At 47.7% G+C, this 19,695-nt stretch overlaps 1 protein-coding gene across 12 annotated transcripts in view; it reads left to right on the forward strand.

Annotated features, from left to right (window-relative positions):
- The window catches only part of OBSCN (obscurin, cytoskeletal calmodulin and titin-interacting RhoGEF), a 3,169,051-nt gene that overhangs the window by 1,282,155 nt on the left and 1,867,201 nt on the right, over positions 1-19,695 (forward strand). For all 12 annotated transcript variants that reach the window (XM_069647058.1, XM_069647065.1, XM_069647061.1 and 9 more), the window contains one exon: positions 19,120-19,386. In XM_069647058.1, the coding sequence (XP_069503159.1) occupies positions 19,120-19,386 (267 nt within the window). The remainder of the gene's footprint in view (positions 1-19,119; positions 19,387-19,695) is intronic.

A 19,695-nucleotide genomic window follows, 5' to 3' on the forward strand; every position in this document is an offset into this window, starting at 1 on the left:
ACTGCAGCTTTAACCCTTTTGTGCCAGGATGGACACCAAGAATCTATCGTTTTCGACCTCATTAAGGCACCACAGTTCTGGTTGATTTTGGGAATGCCATGGTTGGTAGCTCACAATCATCGAATCGATTGGCGAGCAAAAGAATTGGCCTTTCCCGAGACTTGCGCCCACACATGTTATCGCCAAGAGAAACAACTAATAGACACCAGAACCTCCACGCTTGCGACTGTGGCAATCGGCACTCTACCAAGTGAATACTAGGACTTTCAAGATGTCTTTCAGAAAGAACAGGCTAATACCCTGCCACTGCATAGACCATACGATTGCCAAATCGACCTGATACCCGGCGCACAAATCCCTTGTGGGCGAATTTACGCACTCACGGAACCAGAAAACCAGCACCTGAAGGCCTATCTTGACCAATACCTGGCCAATGGGTTCATCCGTCCCTCGAAGTCTTCAGCAGCTAGTCCTCTATTCTTCGTACTGAAAAAGGAGGGGGACTTGAGAACGTGCATCGACTATCGCGCACTGAACCAGATTACCGTAAAAAAACCACTACCCCCTGCCGCTGATCCCTGAATTGCTTGATCAAGTCATAGATGCCCAAATCTACACAAAACTAGACTTGAGGGGGCCATATCACCTTGTTTGTGTAAAACAGGGGGACGAATGGAAAACGGCTTTTTGCACCAAATACGGCTTGTACGAATAACAAGTAATGCCCTTTGGCCTTTGCAACGCGCTCATGGTAGGTCGCCACGTTTTTGCAGTTTTTAACTACTATCTCTTTGACACCATTCTTAGAACTAACACAGTGCCCTATTACCCTTCGGTGGACATTCCCTTCTCAACATCGACCAGACTTTAACCACCTGTCCTGATGAACGTTCGGTACCATCTCAGCATGTCTGTCCTACCCTATACAGCCACTGCTTACAGCAAATAAATACCAAACCAGAAACACAAAATTGTGTGTCGACGATGCTAGACAATGTTAAATGTATTGCCATTACAAACAATACATGCAAAAGACAATGTTAAACTATGTTAAATGTATTGTAATTGAAAACAATACACCAAATTGACACTGTTGGTCATTATGCCTACTAATCCACAGAATTGCCGATTATTATGTGTCTAGTAATACATTCTTTCAGCGCCGAGGCGCATTGTGTTAAATTTTGTCTGTTCTTTGTTACTGTAAATTAAACAAAACCTCTTCTTTGCTATTCTTCGCATCCTTGGGTTTTTGTTTTTTGTCTTGTTTTGAGTTAGTATTTATCTAGCTCTACTGCAAACCTGGTGACCCTATGTCACGCCTTGGTTAGGGTAGCTTTTGACTCACCCCCTCTCTCTATACCTCTTACCCTCCTGAGTCAAGCCCCCTTACAAAAAAGAGGGTCCACCCTATTATTTTTACCTCCCTTCGGACAACCCCCTGGTTGTTGGGCATCATTAATTTGAAAGACATTAAATGGAGAACGTCAACATAGTGAGTTTCTCCGATGATTTATACAAAAACCTTTTAGAAACTCCATCGCTCCTAGGTGTAACCACAACACCAGCAGCTCTGGTAAAAGATCCGGCACTCAACGATTTGGACATTCTACTACAAAAAAAGAAAAAACTCATCCGCACAGAGTCACATGGTCAACTAATGCTAGAATATTTAAAAGCTGGTGTCATCCCAGAAGGCCTACAGGTCAAGAATTTACCCTGCGTCTTCCTAGATAACCCACGTTTCATGAAACAATTTAGTGGCGTCGGGAACAAATGTTCACGTGATTGGATAATTCTAGTAATTAAGACAGCAGAAGAAGAAACTAAGGCACAAAATGAAGAACTCTCAGCTTTAGAAGATAAAATCAAAAAAGTCTCTGCGATTCCGGACATAAAGACTCAACTCGATAAGATCGAAGAAGAAATTAAGAAATTCCAAAAATTCACCATCGATAAAAAACTGTGGAAACTTCAAATAGACAAGGAAGAGAGAACGTATACTTACCTGGTGCCCGGTTTTTATAACCAACTCAACACAAACTCATCAAGACAGAATCCACGAAGACAACAAAGGAAGAAATGTGTCACTTTTTCCAACAGTTCCAACAGTAGTGACTCGGACTCAACAACTGGCGGACAAGCGAACCCTCAACAGGCGTCAAGTTTTCAAGGGAGAGGACAACGAGGCAGACCTCGTTACCAAGGCCAGCACCCAATGCGGACACGGCAATGGGTTCCTCCACAACAAACATGGTGATCCCGATTTTCAACCTCAGTGAGCACATTTTGCCCACTAACGAAATAGAGGTTTTAACAAAATAGAGGTTCAGCTTCATACCAAGTGCGAAAGCCAACCTTTTCACTACAGAGGTAGAACTACGGAAGTTTTTTCGCACAATCCGTCTTCAATATTTTTTCAGAGACAGCCCCGAGAAGGAACCTCCTAAAACCACAGGCCTAAAACCTCCGTCCACCTTTACTCCCCTTGCCTCAATGGTTTGCCCGGAAATTCTAGCCTTTGAGAATCGCATTATTATGGAACTTCATAAGACTTTTGACAAAAGCATACGTTTCAAAAATAACCTTTCCGCGGCACAGCGTCTTGCATTACAAACACTAGAAAGTAACAAGACCTTCCTCATTAAACCAGCAGACAAAGGTGGTGGAATAGTCCTCTGGAGCCAGACTTTATATGATGAAGAAGTCACCCGACAACTCTCCAATACAAGATTTTATAAACAGTTACCAACTAACCCCACCTTCAGGATTCTATCAGAAATTACGAGTCTCATGAATCATGCACACAAAGAGGGTTGGAAAGATGCAGACGAGAAGGCTTTCTTAGTAAACCAACATCCTACCATTCCTGCATTCTATTTACTCCCCAAAATCCACAAAAACCAAACCAACCCACCAGGAAGACCCATCGTGGCCGGTATCGGTTCAGTTTTGGAGCCCTCATCCATCTATATAGACCACTTTTTGAGACTTCATCAGCAAGATGCCATCCTATATCCAAGATACCACAGCCATGATTAAGAGACTGGCTACCATACAAACAGAACAAAACGATCTATTAGTTACACTTGATGTAGAATCCCTTTACACAAGTATTCCGCAAATAGAGTGTTTACAAGTTCTAAGAACCTATTTGGATGCAAGAACAACATCGGAACCGCCAACAGCATTTCTCTTGGAGTGTACCAGATTAGCGCTTATGGAAAACTATTTCATCTACAGACAGACCTTCTACCAACAGTGTCACGGAACGAGTATGGGGGCCACTTTTGCCCCGGATGTAGCAAATCTATTTATGGACGCTTTTGAAAAGGACTTTATTTACAACAATGCCAACCCATTTAAACCATCTATCGGCAGTTGGTTCAGATATATTGACGATGTCTTCATGGTATGGAAAGGGTCAGAAGAGAACCTTCTCTCCTTTTTACAATGGCTTAATTCACAGAACAATTGCATAAAATTTACCATCAACCACAGCAAAACTAACATACCATTTCTTGATTTGGACATCTATAAAACCGAAGAAAACTCTCTAGCTACAACACTCTACCGAAAACCCACATCCAAAAATACCCTCCTCGAATATTCAAGTTTGCAGCCATCTGGATTAAAGATGAATCTTCCATATGGTCAATTTTTACGGATAAGGAGAAACTGTACCACTCAATGGCCCTCATTACGACCCTGGCGGAAATCGAAAAACGATGGCGGAAATGCAATACCGCCATCGAATAGCGCTCGGTGCGACTATGACCCGTCACCGCAAAGTACGATGCCATTAGCGACACCGTAGTGAACGCCAACGCTAACTGCACCAAGCACGCGCGCGCGCGCCATGCCAAACCGCAAACACCACCATGGTGCAACGGTACGCCAATTCCGACCCTAGCGGACATGTACCTAACGCCATCAGGCATGGCGGAATGGACCATACCGCCATGGCGAGAAGTACGGCATCGCGAATCAACCGTAAACGGCCCCACTGAGTGCCTGTACACCGCTCCCTGCCCACAAAGTACAACTCCCCGTAGGTGCAATGAAGCCACAATGCAACCATTGAAATGTACAAGTCACCCATGCATGCCAACGAACAAAAGAAACACAACAGGGGCCAATGGGAGCTGCAGGGCACAGATGGCACGAATACACAAGCCGTCCCAATGGACATGACCACAGTCCCCCACCAAGAAACGCACGGAAACACAGGCACCTGTGACCAGCAATATACCGAAAACCACATCATTCAACCAGTCCACCTGGCTGACCGGCATCTGTTACACAAAACCCAATCCCCCGCCCCTGAGCATGACAACATTCAAACTGGCATATTGGCAGCCCCCATCCCTGACCTCACTGGGCTTCGTAGGCAAACGCGCACAGCACAGTACCACGCAACTAAACCCCGAAGCTGGAACCCAATGCAGATCTCCTCACAATACATCGCCCCCCAAATAGGCATATGCCACATCACTTGCAAAGAAAAACGCTACACGGGCCAAATCAGAATAGACATTTATGCACATCAAAATCACCAAGCACATACAGCCATCAGGCCATGAAATCCAAAACACCAACCACCATTGTGGGCTGCTTCCGCAAGAAACGACCAGCCACTACCTGTGTGTCGCCCTGTTCCCCCATGGTACACAGAGCCACATTCACGTACGAAAAGGCAACATGGAAGCGCACACAACCGCAGGGCCGTCCCAATGGGGAGGCACTAGTCCAGCTGAAAGGCCGAAATGTTGCTCCGAGCCACCAGTACTGCGTAAGGGCATGTGGGCCATTGGCGATCGTCCCATAAGATCGTAATGCTGCTCCACTGATTAACACGAAGCAGCAGGTGTCGGGAGTAAAATCCATCTGCAGGAGTGGCATACAGATGGCAGTGGCAAAAGGGGAGGAGATACCTGTCAACAAAAAGAAAAGAAAAAGAACAGAATGGCCATCAGAACTACATACCAACAACTCACTTCAATGAACACACGAAATCCACAGCCATATGCATGCTAGCCCACTCCAAAGGAACATCACCACCCCAAAACCACTTGCGACTCACAACCATCTATATCGAGGTGCAAACACCATCACAAACGAGTGTCTGAGGGCGCCTCGAGACAGGGAGGGCTCAACAAGGCCAGATGGACGATGGTCCCACTATGGCAGCCCTGCATCACATAGCGTAGGGGAGGCGGATAGATCCCAAGAAGCCCTGTACATGGCAAACTCTGTACCAAATCACCTGCCCATGCATCCATCCATCATTCCCTCATCCCGGGATCAAAATGCCTGAATAATTACTCACATGACATTAGAAACATCCATTGAGTCTGTGCGTTATGCAGCCTGCTAAATCCACAGTGCCCCAGCCCGTAATTCCAGTGTTCTGAAGTAACATGTATTTGGGAACGGACGGCCTCATCGCCCACGTAGCTATTGCGCATCCCAAACTATTCATATCAATCATTGCTCCCTCGCCATGGGCCCTGTCTCAAGGACATAGAACAATAGAACGTTACATTTGCAGTCAGACCTGTGGGCATCTCCTCGCCGCTAGCTGGAAACCGAAAGCGCCGCCCTTCGAATTCCTCATTTGCAACATCACGTCGAAAAGGCATCTGTGGCCGTTTGAAATCACTAATTATCCCATCGAGTGCGGCTGTGTGTGAAAATGGCAACTGCCTTCACCCACGAATGGGACGCCCCGCCCGTCGTTGCAACTCGGTACAGTGATGCATGAGGGCCCACCGTTAACCGAGTACTACGTCCCACTGACCCCTCACAAGTCTGTTCGCGACTGCACAGATAGTACGTGAAACAATGGGACCACAGCAGAATGAACATATCAACCAATCTTACACGGCCATCGGGTACAAATACATGATTGCAATAGCAAGATGCCATTCCCCGAATTGCAGCGTTGTGCGCGGGACGTGCTCGGCCAAAGGGGAGAGCAGTTTGCACAGGTGGAATTAATCACCACAGGTGGAGGCCATACAGCCTGAAAACACATAAATTGCACAGCCAGTCCCCTCCCACAACCACACCGAAATGCTACCGGCAGGACTCGCGATGTTGGCCCTGGGGGACCTGATAGCACTGCAAGTGCTCCGACTCCAAGAAGTAGACGAACACCAACTACAACCAGCCGCACGGAGGAGGAGGAGGCCAAGGCAGGGCCAGCAAGGCCCACCAGCACAGCCACTACCACCACGCAGGCAGCCCGCAATTCAACGCCTCCGAGCACATCCGTTCAACCTCACTGATGAGCAGATCCACACCCTCTACCGTCTGGACCGGGACACCATAGCCGCCATTGTGGACATGACACAGGCTGACCTTGTCAGCATGATAGACAGCCCAACCGCCATCCCACCCCTACTGAAGGTGGTGTCTGTACTCCACTTCCTGGCCACAGGCACCTACCAGCACACAGTCGGACAGTTGCATGGCATTTCTCAGCCACTGTTCTCACGGACACTATTGCTAGTGCTCGATGCCCTCCTGAAGCACGCAGACGACTACATCTCTCTACCACGCTCGGAGCTGGAAATAACCAACACAAAAGTGGGATTCCATGCACTTGCCGGCATACCGGGTTGCATTGGTGCCATCGACTGCACCCATGTTGAATTGGTCGTCCCACATGCCATGGAGGCCCAGTACCGCAACCGAAAACAATTTCATTCCCTGAATGTACAGATGGTGTGTGACTCCAACAGGATCATTACACATTGTTGTGCCCGATTCCCTGGATCAACCCATGATTCTATGGTCTTGAGGAACTCGACAATACCACGCTACATGGAACGACACGCAGGGAACAGATCCTGGCTACTCGGTGAGTCTCATTACATGCATGATGATGTGGGGTATGTGAATTGTCAATGACCTGCCAGGAAGGGGGGGGGGGGGTGTGCGTACGTATCAATGGCATTCCACATCATACGTTTCTCGTCCACATACAGGTGATGCTGGATATCCACTGAAGAGATGGCTCCTCACACCAGTCCGGAACCCACGGGACCAGCATGAGGAGGACTACAACCATGCCCACTCACGTACCCGTGTAGTCATTGAACAGGCATTCGGCCTACTGAAGGGTCGTTTCCGCTGCCTCAGCAGGTCTGGCGGGGCACTCCTGTACCGCCATGAGAAGGTTGCAAAGATGGTCATGGCATGTGTCATGCTCCACAACATGTGCGTACGTAGAAATGTGCCCATGCCCCCTGACGCAGGACTGCAAGCACCTGAAGATGGTCATGATGAGGGTGGGGATGTGGCAGCACCTCATGGAGTCTGCGAGGCACCGGAGGGCCGTGACATTCGTCAGCATCTCATTGATGTATGCTTCTAGCACTCACGCCTGGTGGCTGATGCATGGACACGGGACTCGTGGCACTGCGTGTGTCTGGGACATGCACAATATGGACTGTACGCCTATGATGGCCTAGTACACAAAGATCAATGTCCACACTTCTCATTGGTTGATCGTGCACTTTTTATGGCATATGTGATATCATGTTGAACACCCTATCGACCCGCCACCCAAGTGAGCCCAACACACCCCCTCCACCCTCCTACCTCCCCCCCGAACACCAGTGTCCAAAGATGCTCATTGTCAGTGGGCTGTCGCTATTGCATGCCCCCTCTGCGGGTATCAGGGGCACCCCTGCCTGTGGAGCGCAGGTTCCTTCCAGATCTACGTTGGGGGCTGCCCTGGACGGAACTTGCAACGGATGATGTGTCTGCCTGCTCACGTCCATGCATGTCCCTAAGGGTTTGCGAGAGCTCAGTGAGCACACGGCGCACTGCGGCAAGTTCGGCACATACGTCTTTGGACGTCGCATGCAGTTCCCCCCTCAGGCTCTCGGTGCTACTCTCCATTTGGACTCTCAGGCTATCGGTGCTACTCTCCATTTGGACTCTCAGGCTCTCGGTGCTACTCTCAATTTGTGCCCTTAGCGTCTCTGTACCTCTCTCCATTTCTGCCCTAAGTGTCTCTGTTGATGTTTCTATGTCTGCCTTGGTGCCCCCACATTCATCGGCATGGCCCTTGAGGAGTGTGGCCATTTGCTGCTGTTGGACGATTAACTTGTCGAGGGACTGTTGCCTCTGCTGGGCCATGGCCATTTGCGGTGGTGTCACAGAGGGGCTGTTGTCCTCATGTTGCCTTGCCACAGGGCTTGTGGGGGATGGCCAGTCGTCGTCTTGTGGGTGCCCCTGCGTGGTATCCTCATGTTGTACGGGAGGGGACAGACAGGGGGATTGGGACAGGTCATGGATGGATCTGACCTCGACATCCCCGTCTTCTGTGTCGGAGCATGCTGCCATCAATGGGGTGTCACCTATGGTGCTGCTGCCACCAGAGGCAGTGCCTTCTGTGGCATCCGTTGGGGGGACCTGTGGTGGTGGTGTTGTGGGCATGCTGGCTGCTGGGGTGCCTGTTGATGTTCCCTCCTCTGTGCTGCCACCTGATTTGTGCTGCTGCCGTGTCTTGATGCGTGCAGCTGAGGTGGAGGGTCTCTGGCCGTTGGTCTTGGCCCTCTTTGCAGGTGTGCTGGTAGGGGTGTCCTGTAGCTCGTCGTTTGGATCGGACCCTGTGGTGGAGTAAAGGAGGGCGAGGGTTATTGATGGGTCAGTGGGAATTGGAATGGCATTGTATCACATGCATTGGGGTGGTGCCTGAGGGTGATTTGGGTCGGGGTCTTGGGGGTGGTTTCATTTGTGTGTGGAGTGAGGGTGCAGTTGTTTGGCAGCCTGCAGTTAGGGTGTGCCTGCTGCACGTGTAGTGCGTGTTTTAGGGGTTTTTAATTAATTATGTATTTATTGTGGGTTTTAACGTGCGCTATCAGGCCGATGTGTGTGGACGTTCTCCTGGACATGTGTTTCTGTTGCACTATGGGGACACATGGTACTTCACATGAATGGACTTTGTGGATTTGGCATTGTTTTATCTGGGCCACCTACCTGAATCTTCGGATGTCTGCACTCCTTTCTCCATCCCTCCGACTCCCTCTATGCTCTCCATTCCGATGGTGGAGGCACAGATTTCTTCCCAGGGGGTCAACTTGATGGGTGATTCAGGACCTCCCCCGGTGGCTGTGGCAATGTTGCGGTTGGCAGAGAGTATGCTGCGGACGCGTATCCGCAGGTCGTCCCATCGCTTGCGGCATTGCTGCGGGGTGCGGTCCCCACCGCACTTACCCGCTGTGCCACCAGAGCTCATATGGCCTTCTTGTTTGCAAGTGCCGTCCTGGTCATTTGCGTGGAGAAGACGACGGCAGCATTCTCCTGGAGGGTCTCTGTTAGCACGGTGAGTTCCTCACGGGAGAAGTGGACCTGCCGCTTGCGGTCGCACGCTTTCTTCGCTGCTTTTCCCATTATTCTTGGTTTCGCTAGGGTGGTTGGCGGGTTGGGGTGTGTTTCGGGGTAGTGATTTTAGTGGTTGTGTGGTTTTAGTGTATTTATAGGTGTACGCCGGGATGTTTCCCGTTCCGGGCCCATGTTTTAGCTTCCGTTTCCGTATATTTCCGGCCACCGTACTTTCCGGTAGGCGCACACTGCGGTGACCGCTAAGAGGGGTGGCGGTATTGCACCTAGGGCGCCGTACGGCGGCGGTGTGGGCCGTTTTGGGGTCATTTCCGCCATCGCGGACTTTGCACTTCCGCCATGCCGTGGTGCTCGTGCCCGATGGGTCGGAATGGGCCGCACTTTGCTCCTTCGTGCAATGGCGGAAACGCTATTTACGCTGTGGCGCTCCGGTCAGTCGCTTTCCGCCAGGGTCGTAATGAGGGCCAATGTGAGTATGAGTCCAAAAGCAGAGAACTAGCTATTTGCCTGAAAGAAAGAGGATACCCGAAACATTTAATTCGCCAGGCCCACAAACGCGTGAAAAACACTAGCCGGGAATCCTGTCTAACACCAAGGACAAGAGTCCAGTCCACAACCAAGATGACCTGTGTCACCACGTTCACTCCTTTGAGCAACAGCATTAGGAAAGTGATCCTAAAACATTGGGACAAACTACAGACTGATTGCTTCCGCCCAGAAAAACCTTGCTTCACTTTCAAAAGGAGCCGGAACCTTAAAGACCACCTCGTACACACGTACACATAAATCGAAATATCTAACCAACAAACAACTTTGTGGCACCTACCCGCGGTAAAAGGACATTTTAAATGTGGCGCTTGCTCCGTTTGCCCCCTGACAGCGAATCTAAAAGAAATTGATCTCAAAAGCAAACCTTGGACCTTCAACTCATTCCCTAATTGTAGGACAAAGTGGTCAGTTTACATCATCAAATGCCCCTGCGACCTCATATATGTGGGCAAGTGCAAGAGAGAAATACGGAAACGTATCTCTGAGCATCGTTCGTGTGTGCGGAACCAGGTTGAAGACAAACCACTGGTCGCACATTTCAAATCCAAGAACCACACCCACAACGACATCTTCAGGGCCATTTTACAAACAGTAAGAAATCCTTTCCGCGGAGGTGACAGAGATTTAGCCTTACGCAAACTTGAACAGAGATGGATACATCGTCTGGACTCCGTCCGACATGGTTTGAACATTTCTATTGAATGGAACTTGTTTTTCAATAGATAATGGTACTGGCACGATATATTTTTTCCCCATTCAGAAAGATGCAGCATTGATAGTCCTTCTAATCAAGCTCAGACTATTTAAATATGCCCGCGGCCATCCAACCAGCCTTAGATTGCTATTTGTTTTTTTTGTTTTTTTTAAAATATATATCCATTAGTTATTGCAACTGGCATGTTGTGCATTGATGATTGTTTAACAATAGCCACATCGGCTCTTTTTCCAAGAAATAATCTTTTCTTATAATGTTTTTTGCAGTTTTTCAAAAAAAGTATATGTTTCCTTTTTAACATTGCTCAATTTGTGCATATATGTCGAAGAAATGTGGTCCCCTTTTTGCATATCACCAGCTATGTATGTATATCAATGAGCTCTCCTTGCAAATGACAATATTGCACGCATCTCTTTATCCTGGACTACCCCTTCCATCGTGACATTATTCCTGCAATCACAAGCGACGGTAGTTCATTCATGACAGACCCATTAGCATTCCTTCCTCCTGTCCCGCGGGTCGGGACACTACTCGCTTGGTGCACATGCGCACCTTCCTTTTTCTTTGCCCAACATGCGCACCCGGATTGACACGCGCGTCTCTTAACAGCACATGCGCGGTCACTTCCACAGTGACACAACCCTTTTGACTGTGACCGGAGGAGCTGATACTTCTGGCCCTCCCGCGCCGTGCATTTATTTGGTAAGCTACGTCCACCCTGCCGTGATTCTACCATCTATTCTTCTAGTCCTGTGATGTGCCCTACAAGCCTTAGCTCGCTTGTCACTCTGTTGCACATAATTGTGTTTTTTCCAGTCACTCGCTTTTTTGCACTAAGACTGGGCTATCATCACAGCTCACATCCACCTGGTCGATACTTCTTGCCCATCCACTGCATTTGGACCCTTTGTTATATCATCCCTTGAAAACACTAACCGGCACTCCTAACACAACATCCTGTCACCATTTTTGCTAATATAAAAGTACTTAGCCGCCGCTTTTAACTTCCTAATTCTCTAATGTATTTAGCTTTTAGGCCTCTGATGTTCGCAGACAGCCACTCCAGATAAATTGTTGACTGGACCACTTATTCCACGACCAAGGCGCCAAATTATTTGCTCATGGTAGGTCGCCACGTTTTTGCAGTTTTTAACTACTATCTCTTTGACACCATTCTTAGAACTAACACAGTCCCCTATTACCCTTAGGTGGACATTCCCTTCTCAACATCGACCCGACTTTAACCACCTGTCCTGATGAACGTTCAGTACCATCTCAGCAGCGCTGTCCTACCCTATACAGCCACTGCTTACAGCAAATAAATACCGAACCAGAAACACAAAATTGTGTGTCGACGATGCTAGACAATGTTAAATGTATTGCCATTACAAACAATACATGCAAAAGACAATGTTAAACTATGTTAAATGTATTGTAATTGAAAACAATACACCAAATTGACACCATTGGTCACTATGCCTACTAATCCACAGAATTGCCGATTATTATGTGTCTAGTAATACATTGTTTCAGCGCCGAGGCGCATTGTGCTAAATTTTGTCTGTTCTTTGTTAGTGTTAATTAAACAAAACCTCTTCTTTGCTATTCTTCGCATCCTTGGGTTTTTGTTTTTGTCTTGTTTTGAGTTAGTATTTATCTAGCTCTACTGCAAACCTGGTGACCCTATCTCACGCCTTGGTTAGGGTAGCTTTTGACTCACCCCCTCTCACTAAATTTTGTAATGCGCCTGCAGCATTTCAATACTACATGAACGATGTCCTACTTGAATTGATTGAGATAGTATTACTGGCACGCCTGTGTCGACGCCCATTTTCGACTTTCGAAAAACAAACTGTAATACTCCGCAGCTTCCACTAGATGTCGGCCTATGCACAGCATGTGAATCTAAGCAGATACAAGCATCAGAAATACGATTACGGTGAGTAATGTATCCCATATTCCGCATCAAAGCAGGACCACGTTAAACACGTCCGATCCGTATTGGAGGAACTCTTGTCAACACCAGCTCTACGCCAAGCTCAAAAAGTGCTCATTCCACGTCTCCGAGGTGGAATTCCTGGGCTTTATTCTCAGCCCAAATGGAATCCGAATGGATGTACACAAGGTAGATGCTATCCTGAACTGGCCATCCCCAAATTCATTCAAGGGGGTTCAAAGTATGCTGGGTTTTGCAAACTTCTACCGCTGGTTCATCCCAGGACTTTCGCAAATCGTGCATTCCATCACATCATTACTAAGGAAAAGTAACAAAAAGTTCCAGTGGACAACAGAAGCCGAGGAGGCTTTCCAGGAACTCAAAGCAAGATTCGCATTTGCCCCAATCTTACGCTACCCTCACCCTGATCTCCCATACCTGGTGGAAACGGACGCCTCAAGCATGGCTATGGGAGCCGTCCTCTCACAAAAGGACCCCGAAACGGGCCGGTTACACCCTGTTGCCTTCTGGTCGCTTGAATTCACACACCCTGAACTCAATTACGCTATCACAGACAAAGAACTCCTGGCCATTAAGTCAGCCTTTAAGACATGGCGGCACTACCTCTTGGGCGCCAGACACACAATCACTGTAATAACTGACCACCGGAACCTCCAGTACCTAAAAACGGCAAAGGCCCAATCCTCACGACAACTACTCTCTTTTTTTTTGCTGAGGAAGGCCGATGCCCTTTCCCGTATGGGGGTAGGAGAGCAAGGGTATCAGACCCCTGACCCAATAGCAATCATCCCGAGTGACAAGCTGCTAGGAATCACAGCAACCATAACTCAGAAAGAATTACATGAAGAAATCCAAAACCTGATGAGTCCGGAGCAATTACAAGCGTGGAGTGCACAAGGAGAACATTACATAATAAAAGATCAGTTTCCCTACTTCAGGAATCGTTATATTCTTACCAAACTAAGAACTACGAGAAGAAGTCATGTCTGGTTATCATGATTCCTTGATCGAGGGCCACCCCGGAATCGCTAAAACCCTAGCCAAGGTAAAACGAAATTATTGGTGGCCCACGTGGCGTAAAGACATTATCCAATTCATCCTATCTTGTGGAGTGTGTGCTCAAAACAAGTCATCCAAGCAGAAACAGGCTGGGCTATTACAACCATTGGAAATCCCACCAGCACACTGGCACACGTTGTCCCTCGATTTTATTACTGACTTACCACCCAGTCAAGGGTTTAACACTATTCTTGTGGTCGTGGACCTATTTTCAAAAATGGCACATTTCATTCCTCTTAAGGGGCTCCCAAATGCTTCCACTCTGGCAAAGGTATTTCTTGAAGGCATTGTACGGCTCCATGGGTTTCATTCAGTTTTGATCTCAGACCGAGGTACTCAGTTCGTATCTAACTTCTGGAGAAAATGCTGCTCTATGGCCCAGATCGACATCCGGCTATCCACCAGTCACCATCCCCAAACGGATGGTCAAGCTGAGAACACAAATCAGACGCTCGAGCAGTATCTGCGTTGCATGTTACACCAAGCTGAAGGAAGTTAGTTCGACCTATTATGGATAGCTGAATATGCTTACAATAATTCCCTACACTCCAGCACTGGGCAGACACCCTTTTATACCATGTATGGCAGGCACTCACGTACTTCTGAGTTGGACGTTCCTACAACCCTGGAAATGCCAGCAGTCAAAACCTTGCACACGGCCATTTCTCAAACCTTTAAAAGGGCAGCTGAACACCTACTTCAAGCTGAGAATCGCCAAAAGAAGTTTGCTGATCAACACCGAGCAAAGGCCCCCAACTACCAAGTGGGAGACAAAGTCTGGCTGGCATCTAAACACGTGTCCATTCACCGTCACCTCCGTGATAAATCCTGTGGCGGTCAGACTAGCTTTGCCCTCAAACATGCAGATTCATCCTGTGTTCCATGTGTCTCTCCTTAAGCCTGTTCAACCTGGGACCCGGGTAGCAACGCCACCGCAGCCAGTAGTAGTCGCCGTGGAGCCAGAATTCGAAGTCAAGGGCATCCTAGATTCAAAGTACATCAGATCCAAATTATACTACTTTGTAGGCTGGAAGGGGTATGGTCCACAGGACATGGGAGCCTTGTGAGTACATCCATGCACCTCGCTTGCTTAAACAATTTCATCAAAACCATCCAACCAAACCAGGACCAGACAGAAGAGCCACCTTGAGAGGGGCCTTGGGTGGGAGTGCTGTCATGATTCCTGCCCCTCATGTCCCCAGCCCTCCAAGATGTCAGGCTGGAGCCAGGCCACGATCACCTACATGGCCCTCAAGGGCCTCTCCATCCCTTCAAAGACCCACTTGGAGTCAGACTTGGCGCTTGTGGCACCAGACTCACTCACTGCCATAGGATAGCATTGGGGATTGGATTTGCAGTGCATTGATGGGGACAAGATGGATGCCCCCACATATTTCGGTTCCCAGAACTGCATGTGCAGTCTAGTCTTTTTGGTGTGGTTCAGGCCAGAGACACCTGGGATACCCAGAGACTCTTTAAGCCACGCCCAGGCTGAGAAACATGCTTTGCGTTTTCTGCACCTGCAGCGTGACACTCACCGTGTTCGGACCGGTCACCAGTAGGCCTGCATCTTTCTTCTGCGCTCAGCTCCTGCAAGAACAGGAACACTGTTAGGAACAGCCTTACCTTGCAGCAGTTCTGCCCATCATTCATCGCTCCTTCTGTTCTGCGGGCATCTTCGGTGGTGTCTTTCCCATCCCGGCACGCCATTTCCTAAGGAAAAGGGAAAAGAACAGAAAAAAGGCATTAGTAAGCTTTCTGCAAATCTTTGCTTATTTTTAAATACTGTTCGAGCTTCAAACACTTACCGGAATCCCAGCCGCTCTGGGGGAACTCTGTCTCCGGAACTTCTCATCCATCTGCAAGAGGGGAACGACACTCCAGGTTAGCGTGGAAACATCTACAGGCGCTGCATACCGCGTTTACTCACCGCATTTGCTCTTCATAACCGGCATCCACGCTGAAAACGTGGCAGCACCTAAAAGACACAGAAAAATAACTCAGTTCAATGCAAATACAAAAGGGGTGCATCACGCATTAAGCTCTCACTCACCTTCAGCGCTACTCATCACAGCAGCACGCCGCCATTCCCGTACGCCGGCCATCATCTCAGGAAGGAAAGGAACGAAGTTAGAGAACTGTTCAAAAGACTCATTATACTTACCTGTCAGACTCTTGCCAGTGAAGTAACTAGGCAGCAACGAGCCTGCATCAATCAACGCGCCCCTGCGCTGAAAGCAGGGCAGAGAGCACACTATCCAGGAAAACAAGGTGAGCTGTGGATCAAAGGGAAGGGTTGGACCCCGGGAAAGAAGGGGTTCAAGCACACTGAGACAATAGAGAGTTAAAATCTACGAATCCTGTGTTTCCGGCCCAGTCTCCAGTCGAATAGCCTCCAGGGAAGGGTTCGAGGTCGTAAGAGGTCAGAACAGGCTGAGTGACGTCCCCGTGGATACCAGGTGAGTGTTACATATACTCTACACTAACTTCATTTACTTGACCCGTATTTGCATTGAAATTCCTACAACACCTGGCAATGTGTCCTCTCACCCCACAGTCATTGCATATAATGTGAATTGCATAACACTCTTTATCAGATGCGAGATGTGACAGGCTCCCACACCTGAAACACCTCCTCCCTGGAGAAACCTTAAAATAACCAGAGTCTCTAACACTCTTAAAAACACTAGTCTCGCTGGGTGGTCCTTTAGCCACCCTCATGGAGGACCATTCTTGGCCCCATGCTCTGGCGGTAGGACCTTGACGACTCTCAGGCCTCCTGCCCATTTGTGTAGAGCGTTGTGAAGGTCATGCACCATGTCTCTGCACGACTTTCGAAACCTTCTGTTTTACTCCTTCATTGTCATCTGACTTGCGCTTATCAAGAGATGGATTGTCAACTTGAAGTGCTCTTATGCATTTATCTGTATACTCTTTTGTTTCCGCAATGTCAGTTGCTCTGTCTAAAGAAGGATTTCTTTCCTTCCACAATTCCTTTCTGATATTGTCATTTGAACACTTGATCATCAACTGATCCCTTAAGTGCTCGTCCTGACAATGGTCAAATCTACACTTAACGGCTAAGCCCCTCAAGGCAGTAACAAAATCCTCAAAGCTCTCTCCACTCTTCTGGCTTCTTATAGCAAACTTGTATCCTTCTAGTATTATGTTCTCTTCAACACAATAATGCTTATCCAACTTTGCCAATGTTTTTTCATAGGGTCCCCTTCAGGAATATCTGGAGGTTCCGGGAGTTTTTTTAATACTTCCTGCCCTGCAGCACCCAAACAATGAAAGAGCAGCGCCTCTTTGCGCTCATTGGAGAAGTTAGGTCCAAACACTGCCAACACATACTCATCCACTGGATATATGCCTGCCAATCTGTAACTAAGAGCCCTCCTGGCACCTTTCTGTAATCTTAAATCTGTGTATCCTCTGTAACATTGCCTCGATGGCTTATGGGCTGCAAGTGCGCTTAACAAATGCAAATAAATAAAAATAAATAAATGAAATCCCTCCTTCCAGTCCACCCAGCGCACTCTCGGTTTGCCTGGTGTTGGAAGAAAAAATATTGGAGCAGGTACGTTAGCCATGCTCCATTCTGGACAATATCACCTCTAGGATACAAGCAAGCTCTCCGGTCAATAGTAGAGTTCTTCAAGGTTATAAGTAATTAGAGAAGTATCCCCAATCCGCAAAAATAATCAGAATATTTTATACATGCACCCACCAGTGTCATCACACTCATGAATTCACAGCCGCAAACTATCGCTCCATGAAGCACGAAGTGCCCTTGAACATTAACAAACTGTTGCGCCGCTCTGAGAAACAGGAAATTGATACTGGCCAAAGATGGCCGCCACGTTTTGGGGTCCCTTCTTCTAAAAGCGTGCTGACGTGCAGCTGCAGCGAGAGCATCGACAAGGCAACCCAGAAGGTCGTCACGCTCTCGGGTCCCTTATTCGGGACCGCAGTGACATGCTGATGTGAGAAGGGAGAATGGCAATGCGAAGTTCCGTTCGTCCCCTCGAAAGTAAACAGTGGGCGGCGGGTGCAAATATCGCGTCCAACGACTGGATCAGGTTACAATCAGGTACAGGTACCGTGTAGTAACAGTTAAAAAGCTCCGTACACGTTCAACTTGATATGTTCAGACCTTTGCCCTCAACACTGTCCCTGCAATCCTCGGGAACTCGCTTTCCGAATGTCGAGGAGCGGTATCTCTCCGGTACCAGCACTCTGCTCCAGAGTAAATGCTTGGTTCTCCAGGCTCTCCGCACTGGTATGCGATTTCCAATCGCCCGTGACACTTCTCCTGTTCTCACGTATGCCGGGTGAAATCCAAACTGGTAATGAATTCCTGCTGTTTGCCGGGGGCCGTGACTCTCTGGGCCAGTCCTCGTCGCCAATGTTAAATTGTAAGGACATGCTCCAAAGACATCACTTAGGTTGAAGGATTTATTGAAGTAGTAGGTTCATCCAAGAGAAACGGCCCCCAGCCATGGACCACAATGTCCACCTCTCTCCCTCCTCCTTCAACTCTCTCTCATAGAATGTGGAACCCTTTCTGAAGGATAGCAAGTGGGTTCAACAGTAGCTAGGATACATGATGCAGGTTGCATGGTATCAACCACACATGAGAGGTGATGTCTATGGGTAACACCAAGCTCCTCCTAACAAGAAGAAACCCTGAATTTTGCTTTTCCAAATTTCTGTTGGAAATTTAACATTAAAAAAGTATAAAGCAATGTAAAAGGCGGGTGCTGCGCTATGCAAATGCCACCTAAGAAAACACAATATCTTGATTAAAGTAGCTGACAGTCATTTGTGTGGTGAAATGAAGAAAATAAAACACATTTGTATCACCTCTGTTTATAAATAATTTGTCCCATTGGAAGAAATATGTTACTTTTTGTTGTTATGGCCTTTCACATAATTTCATTCTTTTCTACCTGCACAGTTCAAAAGTAAAAGTTACCAAACCATGTTGTCTTTTTGTAGTACGTACTGTAGTGCTTGGAGTAGGTTAAAAAAATGATTTAAGACAGTCTTGGAAAGATCCACTTGCCCCTTGTGCCAAAGATGCCGAAATGTGTACAATGGAGATTCATCTTTGACTGCAGCAATTCATTTTAATGAGATAGTATGTAAGTTTTTTGCAATGATGGAAAAACGCATATTTGTAATCTCAGAAAAGCCTATCTATAGATGGATTTAAGAACCATTTGATCTGTAATGCACGAGGCCATTCTCGTCTGCCCTATGAACCTCCTTAATGTGCTGCCACCTGCGATTCCATTTTGGGTAAAAGACATTCATCTGCTTCTGCTATTAGATGATAATTGAGGGAGGCTTGGATAATCTTGCTGAATTTAATGTACATGTGGGAATAGAAAACAGAAAGTTGATTGCAAAGCAGGAAGACCGGCAACTCTTGAATGTACACAGTGTAACATACTTCCCTCTCGTCCATGTCCCTCAGTGTTACCAGCTCTTTTCAAGAAGGAGCTGAAGAGCTGTAAAGCCATGGAAGGTGAAACCGCCATTTTGCATTGTGAGCTGACCAAAGAGGCCCCACTAGTGGAGTGGAACAAGGACCAAAGGCTCCTGGAGCCAAGCGACAAATACAGAATGAGACAGGATGGGTCCACAGTTGAGCTGGTCATCTGTGACCTGAATGTTAAGGATTCAGGAGATTACATGTGTGTGTGTGGAGACCAGAAGACAGCAGCGGCATTAACAGTGAATGGTAAAGAGCCTGAAATACAATATTGCATGCTGTACCGTGTTTGCATCACAATCACAATGCAGTAGTTCTCAATCTTGAGAGAAAGTAAAAGAAATTTTGAACACTACCCTGGTTACTTGCCACACTGCCTTGATATAGCTCAACATTTTCCTGTAGCATTGGGAAAAAATCAAAACTGCTCCACTGTTCAATTGCTTTGTAACTCTGCCTAACACTGTGGAATCTTTAACATTGATCGCCAATGTCTTATTTGTGTGGTGGTTGGGCCCTGAGCATGCTGCTCCTAGAGCACCAAACATCAACTCACTG

The sequence above is a fragment of the Ambystoma mexicanum genome, chromosome 2q (assembly GCF_040938575.1).
Source record: "Ambystoma mexicanum isolate Mex_15411 chromosome 2q, UKY_AmexF1_1, whole genome shotgun sequence".
Classification (NCBI taxonomy): domain Eukaryota; kingdom Metazoa; phylum Chordata; class Amphibia; order Caudata; family Ambystomatidae; genus Ambystoma; species Ambystoma mexicanum.